Below are 10,124 nucleotides of genomic sequence, written 5' to 3' on the forward strand. Positions count from 1 at the left end.
CCCTAGCAATTGTCCATATATATACATACATACATACATATATATATATATATATATATATATATATATATATATATATATACGCACACATGCCTTTCTTTATGTATTACAAAAAGTTTTATTTTAAATTAACATATTCATGTTGTTAATTTATTTTACTACCATAATTCCATATTTCCATTAATTACTTTCATGGAATGGTCATGTAAATCTTTATTAACTTTGCGTACATAATGTTGAGTATTATTTTCAGGTGAATTTCGGGAGAAATCAGCCAGTGAAGAATTGAAATCAGGAGCCGTGACTAACCACATGTTTTGTGATTGTTTGCCATCCTGCACTAACCTAAAGTACACAGCCATTGTGTCCATGTCGGATTTTAAAGTAGAGCGACTGTACCATTTTGACAATAGTGTGGGTTGGAACAAGGAAGGGTAAGTTCTGTTGTGTAAGGAAAGTGGAAATGCAAAAACAAAAATGCTTTGTAATAAATTCTTGACGTAAGACAACAAATCACAATTATAATAATTACATCTTATAATGTAATTGTTAACTCCACTTTATGCACAGATAGGCTAATCGGGACTAGACCTACAGATCACAGTCGGAGCCGAACCATTATGCAAAGTGCCTTAACCTGATATTGAACCCGGAACCCTATCGCATCTAACTTTTAGGTAAGAACTAGTTACAAGATTTGCAAATGACGAATATGAATTCTGCTTCAGAACTGTCGAACACAAGACCACAACAAATATGGTAAACCCAAAAGTATTATACCTATATATATATATATATATATATATTAAAACTGCCATGATGGAGAATCGGTAACAGATATTTATGACGAAAGCTTTATGATTATATATATATCTATTACGTTTGGTGTGTAATGTTAGCCAGCATACGAGAGACCCGTTGATTTCAAGATGACGACGTTACCCAAGTTCTGATGTAAACTCCTATTTCGTCTACAGGGTGTCCCAAAAACTCCATACACAAGGAAATACGCAATTGATGTTTCTTTTGTTGCAGGTGAATAAGTGAAATGCCATTGACACGTGAAAACCGAAATAGATAATCCTCCTGGCTGGATCATGTAGCAGTAGGCATGTGGCAAAGGAGTTCAACAGGAGACATGGCCCTGAGAATATAATAATTCATCAATGAGTACCAGAGACATAACTTGGCGAAAGTACCATATCTTCTGTTGAACTCCTGTACCACGTGCCTGCTGCTACCTGATTCAACCATGGATCATCTCGATGTGGTTTTCACGAGTCAATGTCATTTCACTGGTTCACCTGCAGCAAAAGAAACATCAATTGCGTATTTCCTTATGTATGGAGACTTTTGGAATACCCTGTAATTATGAGCTAAAAAGAAAGCTAATAATTTTTAATTTTCCATTGCAGTTTAAACTACGGGACCCTAACAGTCATGTTTATGGATCACCAGATCATACCTCATCAAAGGAATGAAATGTTTGGTCTGATAGATTTTCTAAGTAAGAGTTTTTATTGTTATTTATACTTTTATTTAAACAATACAAATAGGTTTGGTCTGATAATTTTGTCAGTAAGAACAGAAAAAACACTCGCAATGACGATAATAATTGTAGAAAATATATATTGTTTGCAAAATAAAACAATGGATACAATTTTACCACTATACTATAAACCATAAATTTAAATAAGTATATATTTCGTCTGACTACCATTCGAAAGACCCTGGTTCGATCCCGGCGGGGGAGAACCGGAATTTTTTCCACCTGTTCAATCATCTCCGGCGCGCATCCAGCGTCATATAAAGTGTGTACCTGGGAGATAAAGACGACCAGGGACGTGGTACTAATCACATCACCCCCATCTTTAGCCGTGATTAAGAAAGTGTGGGGCCCTAACTCCACACCCTCTATACGCCTTCATGACGTGGTGGAAAGCACTTTAGTTTCTTCTTACTTATATATTTTCTGGGCGAGTAAAAAATGCTATTTCTTCGAAGTTTTTTACGAATTTCTGTGAAAATAGTTAGCCTATTGTGTAAAATGGGCGTTTCTCCTGCAGACTGGAAGTTCGCACCGCATACAAGGGTTGCTGGCCATCACAAGTGTACGTTTGTTGCTCAAGTCTGCTGTATTTGATATTAATTATATTTAACGAACTATTTTATTGCAATGATGTTAATGTTTTCATGTTTCAGGTAACTGTGGAGGCTTGCTTGGACTGTGCCTCGGTTTCAGCACACTGAGTCTTGTTGAGCTGGTGTATTTTGCAACACTTCGTCTGTTTTGCGATCGCATGAGGAAGGACAATCAATGCAAGTGTTAAAAATTACCCCAAAGCCATCATGTTTAATCTCCAGGTAAACAAGGGTTCAAACCTCACTGCCACCCGTCCACACTGGAATTCTCTCTCTTGGTTTAAACCAGTCTTCTCCGAGAAAGTGTTGGCATTGTAACTTTCAGAAATTATCATTATCACTTTCTTCTCATCTATCATGGACCAAATAAGCTATCCCCAAGAAGACAACAATAAGCAACAATGAAGACAAATCTATTATAATACAAAGTTTTTTATTGTACTTTTTTAGTGATCTAACTGCAATGAAGAGAGTGCACACACTGAAGCAACACTTAAGGGAATAATAATAATATTAATAAATCATAATAATAATAATTCTAAAAACATTTTTTTATAACGGTTGTCAAAATTTCACAAACCGAATAGCTATACTACTTTTGATTGCAATACAGCCACATATAAATGCACAAACCACAGACCTCCAATTAGAAGACTGGAAACATAGGGCCTTTGCTCACATATATAGCATGCGGTGATACAAAGATGGAGGATGTGCAGTCCGAATTAAGGCTGCCCAATAAACGATTGTGAATAATTTGCACATTATCACAATACACGTACTAATATTGTAGTTTTGTCATTTTACAGTTCATTAGAATTCTTATACAATATGGCAAAAGAAGAATTACATACTTGACACTGTTAACGCTAAGTTATAGTGTACTGAATCTTACCAATGCATATAAGTCAGTTGTGTTTATAAGAAGATCCACTAAGGGACTTTTACCATGTGACTATTCTAAAATTAGTCGAACATAATCACACAAAATAATCATTATATTTTCATTATGATATTATTAGATTCATAACATTGAGATATATGCTTTCATGAAGCAAACTTCATTATAACATTATTACTTGAATAGGTCTATTGAACGTGACAGTTTCCTAACAACAGTGTACGCACAACATAAATGTACACGTGTGCCAGAGGTTAATAGGATTGTAAACAATTTTTCTACGTCTGTTACCGATTTGTCAAAATACCATACAGCAATTTATTTTCTGGGACTTTGTATATTTGTACAACTTCAAGGTTACAAATCCCAATCTTTGTTGGATTAATACTAAAAGTTGTAAAACACTGTACATTTTATGTGGAAATAAATTTATTTCCATTAACATTCATATATAGAGTATCGTATTTTCCTTGTACAGTGCGATCCACTAGTATTGCCCGGCAAATTGCCCATGACTATTTTCATTCATTTTTCTCTTATATCCTGCGTGTTTTTAAGCGATGGAGTTTTATGTATGCCGGTGCAGAAGTTGTCACCAGCTTGTGTTCAGTTTTCTTTTTAATTCTTGAAGCTCTTATTGGGTCAAATAGAGTGCGCGGACATGGTGATGGACAATTTGCAGGGTAAACTCATCGATCCCACTGTACGGACAATGATCGTGCAAGACCGTAGACAATAGTAACAAAACAAATTGATATCTTTGTTATGATATTTTGGCGATTTAATGTAATTTTGAGTGCAATAAAATATAATTCTCATTGAATGTATGAGTAAGGAGAAGCACAGCATGGATATTTTGTGTGAAATTCATATGTATGTATATACGACTCAATAAAAGCCATATATACGACGCCATCTTACTTCATGTACAGATGTAACAAAGAAATAGTCAACTCGTCAGCCGAGTGCGTTAAGTTGTCGAAGGTTCTGGATTCGAGTCCTCGTCTTGGACTAGAACTGTTATTTATCGATTTCATCTAATCACTTTCAACCCCACTGTTGCAATGGATTCAAATTCGAAGAAACTGAAGCAAAGTAAGCTAATTGTAAATACCTAGGTAGTAATGATCTTGGTGTTTTGTAAACATTTCCAAATTCAAAGAGGAACCCTTATTTCATCTCCATTTCCCTCATCATCACTGCTACCTTATGGTCGTGGTTGACCTCATTGTACATTGTACAAGAAAGGATGTTAGTTTAACCAACTAATCGAAGAGCACCTTTTGTCTGGTGTGTTTTACTTGCTAGTCTGAGCCGATGGTAAAATATTTCCACTAATAATGCCATGACACAAAGCACTAATCCAATCACCCAGAAGAAAAATATTGGTGACATGTGTTTCAGTGATATTTCAACACGTCCATCTTTGGAACCTGTGTGTATGATCCGATTCTGAAGTCTTAAGTTAAACATTGCCCCGTCTTCCCATTTTGAACTCAGTCCACGCTCAAACATTTGGGAAGTTAGCGAATTCATCTTTGGAAGATATGGAGATCCTCTGGGATCGGCATATACTCCGAAGTAGTTGATCACAGGCTCTTTCACCAAATGCACCAAGCCTTCACCGTGCTGAACGATAGTTAAGTACTCTAAACGCAGTTAAAACTAGCGCTTATCCCTTTGCATACTTTGTAATAAGAGTTGGTAGCAGATTCAGTCAGAACAAGTCGACGACTCATTACCTTCAAACGATTGCTCGAGGAGTCGTTTATGATGGAACATCGAGTAATCGAACACTCGATCAAGAGTTTCGAGTCTGCCAATTGCTTCAATGTGCCTATATCCGGGTAGTACCCAGGGCTTGTCAGATACCCGACGAGCTTACCTTGATAGATTGAGTTCATCACCAGAGAGAACAGAAGGAAAACGATGAAAATTGTCCTCAGGGTTTTCCTTTCTGGTAGGACCACAACTGACACTTGCAAGTACAGATAAAATATATACAGGGGATTTCCCATCCTTCTGCTACCCGTTTCAAGGTTTGCTGCATGTCTGTTCAGTAATATCCAGGCCACACCCACAAGGAATATTGTGAACAGAACACCTATCCATAATGTTACTTGGAATGGTAGAATCGCGCTCATCCATTGAGGGAAAGAGTTTGATCTAGGCACTATAAAATTCAGAGAACCTGCCATATAAGGTTCAGTGAACTGACAAACGCTCATTCTCTCCGGACTTAACCTCACTCTAGTCAGGGACAAATCAATCTTAGAGTGTTGCAAGTGCGCCATCACATTATACCAGCTACTATTGGGCAATTTGTCACCCACAGAGTCGTAAATAGCTGTGATCTTCATCGTATAGTTCATATAGCGGGATAAGGTATTGTGGTAATCTGAATCCATTCCACGCATTTCGTCATCTTTACTTGAGGAAAGGTACAAATATGGGGCTGTTATGAATACAGAAATCATAAGTGGGTATGTGTAGAGATTTCTCAGTTTGTTAGGAAACAGGTCATCCATATGTAGCACATCGTGTTCAACATTGCCCAATTGAATTTCTTTCGAGCTTATTCTGTTAGAGAAAGGATTGTATGTACTTACTTCCATGCTCAATGTCTTGACTATTACGACGGCAATGTCCAGTATCTTACAGTTCCAAAATCCTAACAGAACGTCACGAAAATTGATATTCATTTTGTTGTTTCCGAGTACTATACATTTTGTGTGAGGATTATAATACACTTGTTTCCTAGCAACGTCGACTGCTATTCTTATTAAACTATTTTCCTCTAGCATTATTACATACATTGTTTTCCTATTCCATTCTTCAAAATGGCGGGAAGGGTTATCGTAACTGTGAACTACAAACGGTATGTTGCAGGCTTCCAGAAAATTGTGTACAAAGATTCCATGCGTTTCCAAAGAATACAATTGGGAAAATATTACAATAACATTCTCCTCTAGCGTTGGATGTTTACAAAGCTGCCTTACAAAAGGACCAAAACTATTCCGGACAGCATACGTTGGATCAAAGTTTCCATGGAGACTTGTTATTGGGAGTATCTCATGAAATAACAGCAACATGGACGTACTTTATCTCATTTTTCCTCGTTACGATTACGTCACTCAATTAGTATCGAATCTGCAAACAAAAAAATGTTTAAAATTTGAAACTTGTGCATATACTAATAAGTTCAAGTCGCAGGAATCACTACATTTGATCATCCGTCCAGAGATTGACATTGTAACGTTTGTTAATATATGTCAGAGACACAAATTGTAACTAATTAGCGTGTGTGACAACCTCACGAACTGAAACAGATACTATATGTTCTGATGCAATTTAAGGAAATGACGCATTTGTAGTAATGGTGTTTACGTACCAACCTGCGCAGTGGAATCACAGATTAACTTGCAATCTTTACCATCTTTGCCTATGTTTTGCATGTGAATTTTTAACACTTTTAGTTTAGTCCTGTACAAATGTATGACACATTTGTTCAAATATATTTATCGTAACTCTAATTTGAAAGTAACTGGTATACAATGACAGTATTTCAAGGATAGATAGGTTGATAACGAATACTTTGAAGAGAGTGGAGCACAATACTGGAGCAACAAGCAGATGTTTTGATATGGAACAAAGCATGTTGTGGTTCGTGGAAGAGTTGATATTATTTTCACAAACTAAAGATTGTCTATTAACACTAGTTCTTAGTTCCTTTGCATACGTAATTGTTATATCTGTTAATGTGGAGAGATGTTGTTAGAGGAAGATTTAGTTTGAAAATGTGACATTTGTCCGTCGACCTAAAAACTAAGTCCATCTGGAGCAAACAAGATAAAAAAAATACAAACTATATATCAAATCACAAACCCTGACACCTTCTGTAAACAAAACCACCTGCATGCAGAAAGCATTGAAAACTCATAGAAGTAAAATAATCCACACGAAAATCCAGCGATGTTACAGGATTCATTACGTAAGGTAAAACAATGGCAAATTTGTAGTATGGAATACGCTGCCGCAAATGACGTCTCACTTTAAACCCAATGCTCTTTCTTTTTTTACTTATTGCTTCACCTTTATGGTTAACTCTTTGCACCAGTAATCATTGCCCATAAATTTGGCTTCTTTCTTTAAATATATTTTACTTGCATTTTTTAGACAAAATGATATAACATGGTAATGTATATTTCTAAGGATGATATAGATAAGAGTGTATTTGAAATTTGTTTGTACATTTTATGTAAATTGTATCTTATGTAAATAAAATATATAATGGGCATAAACAGCCATATGCATTGCTGTAAGTCCAATAAATATATTGATGATGATCAAAACAAGACAAAAAGTTCGTAAATTTATTGCGGTTGGAAACTTTGACAAGCATCCTAATAACGATTTTTGTTCCGCCAAGTATAGTGCACTTCGTAAAATAACTTGGTGACATGGCAAGGCAAGATAAGTGTGAACATTTTGTAGTAATATAACTTTCAATGAGCTTAGAGATTTGTGTACATAATGATATTTTATAACATTGGTTATTTTCTAAAAATAATCATGTGAACAGCAAGGAAGTAGTGCAACTTAGTAATATTGCCTGACTTGTCCTTAGAAAAATAACATGCCGAGTTCTATGCGTGAGGGAAAGTCTCCGTGTTCTCCGAGCTTGTTTTCAAAACACCAGTAAGGAGAGCCTTTGAAAAGGGGTGAGAAACAGATTCTACTCAATATTTATGTAACGTTCTGTCAGTAGTATCCTGAGAAACCAGTAAATGAAGTGGTTAAGTTTGGTATCCCAGTGCAATGGTGTGTCAGTGTCTGCAGTTTTAAGGGTTATGAAAGAGAGAATGACCGGTAGAGTAACAATGTATGCGGCTGCATATTCGTCTGATGTTTTGAGAACGGGTTCTCACATTCAGAGGCTCTGGTTTGTGGATGAGGATATGCGTGGAAGTGATCACTTACCCATACATGTTCAAGGAAGATTTATGTATAATGTACAGATCCCGCGAAATACACCTCTCCTTAGACGCTGGAAAACTAACCTTATTGATTGGTCATTGTATTCCACAACAATTGACTCCTTGATATTATCAGAAAATTTAAGATCTAATACTGATATCTCGTATTCTCAATTTATACAACTAATTACAAAAACTCTGGATATCGTTGGTGTACGTTCAAAAGGGCAAGATACACATAGATTCCCACAATTATATTGGTGGACACCAGAATGCGAGACTGCTAAACAGAACCGTAAACGTGATGAGAAAACATTTGCTAGCAGACCCACAATTACCCACAAAATTGCCTGGAAGAGAAGTCAGGCTCTTGCTAAAAAAGCTTTCAAAAAAGCCAAAAAAATAGCCTGGATAAATTATTGTAACTCTTTAGGAAATGCTGAACCTATAAAACTCATCTGGAAAAAATTTAATTCTTTAAGACACCCGAAACTAAGCAGGAAACAGACAATTGATGTAACCTGGCAAAATGAATTTCTCTCCATGATTGCGCCTCCTTCAGTAAATATAGAATATCAACCTCCTCTGGTTCCACAACAAATTTTTACAAGAGAGTTTCCAGCTGTGACTGTCATAGAATTACATAATATACTACATAGAGTTAAAAATTCAGCACCAGGAATGGATGGAATTCCATACCAAGCTATAAAGAGCTTACCTAAAAGGGGATTTGATATTTTAGTCGCTATTTACAATAAAACATATACCGGGGGTAGTATACCTTCAGAATGGAAAACACATGTAGTAATTCCTATATTAAAGTCGAATAAACCACCATCAAATGTCCGTTCCTACAGACCAATAGTTCTAATTTCAGTATTGGAAAAATTATTCGAACGCACGCTACAAAAACGTCTTATGTGGACTTTAGAAAAACAAAGATTCTTTCCCCCTACGCAAATTGGTTTCAGATTACAACATAGTAGTCAAGATGCCATTGCAATTCTCAACGCTGTAATTCAAAATAACATTGTTATGAATTCCTATTGTTATAGTTTATTTATCGATGTGGAAAAAGCCTATGATGCTGTACCACTGATGCAACTTTGTCAATTACTAGAAAGAATAGATATATCTCCTATGATTCCCAGATTAATTTGGAATTTATATGCTGATCGAAAAATTTTTGCCTGGTTTCAAAATTCTATCCAGGGGCCTAGATTCACAACTACAGGAATTCCACAAGGAGCTCCACTCAGTCCTATACTATTTAATATATACACACAGTCTCTACACAATGAACAATTGGAGGATTTTGAACTTATTCAGTATGCAGATGATTTCTGTTTTTACAGAATTACTCCACAAGCAACACAGGGATTAATAGACATGACACGTTTAATACATAAACTTCAAGCATGGTTTTATGAAGTAGGTTTATCTTTCAACCTTAATAAATCTCAAGTTATGATTTTTAATTCTCGTAGCCAAAATGTATTTCCTAATAATATTAATCATATTTCTGACATCCCAGTGGTATCTACATGTAAATATTTAGGAATTCATTTCGATCGTAAAAATAATTGGAAACTGCATATAGATTATTTAATAAATAGAGGGAAATCTGTCCTAAACATTCTTCGTGGATTGGCAACTACTAAGTGGGGCAGTCAACCCACAATTATGTTACTATTTTACAGAAACTGCTTTCGTTCCTTATTTGAGTATGCGGCTTTCAGTTACGGTGGTGCGTCCTCAAAACAGTTACAAAAAATTGATGTACTACAACGCAAAGCATTACGAATTTGCTCTGGGTTGATGAATTCTAGTCCAAACGTAAGTGTTTATATGGAAAATAGAGAGATGGCTCTATCTCATCGGCGCAAACAATTAACAAATAAATTTCTTTTTCAAACCTGGGAGAATCATAATCATCCATTTAATTTGCTATTTGAAACACAAAAACAGTGGGCAATTATGAATGTTATAGATCCGATCAACCCGAAATTTTATTTTCTTCATTGTTATTGTATGGATCCTGACGCGTACCAAAATTCTTTCACATATCATTCACCTCCAGTATATAAATTAGATTTGCCTCTTTA

The 10,124-nt window shown here is 35.7% G+C and overlaps 1 protein-coding gene across 1 annotated transcript in view; it reads left to right on the plus strand.

Annotated features, from left to right (window-relative positions):
- The window catches only part of LOC146001368 (pickpocket protein 28-like), a 28,197-nt gene extending 27,158 nt beyond the window's left edge, over nt 1-1,039 (plus strand). Inside the window, exons 9-10 of the mRNA XM_083138682.1 lie at nt 254-434; nt 1,036-1,039. Coding sequence (XP_082994808.1) covers nt 254-434; nt 1,036-1,039 — 185 coding nt within the window. The remainder of the gene's footprint in view (nt 1-253; nt 435-1,035) is intronic.
- Nucleotides 1,040-10,124: the final 9,085 nt, after the last annotated feature.

This window comes from Lepisma saccharinum, chromosome 17 (genome assembly GCF_977018435.1).
Source record: "Lepisma saccharinum chromosome 17, izLepSacc3.1, whole genome shotgun sequence".
NCBI lineage: Eukaryota > Metazoa > Arthropoda > Insecta > Zygentoma > Lepismatidae > Lepisma > Lepisma saccharinum.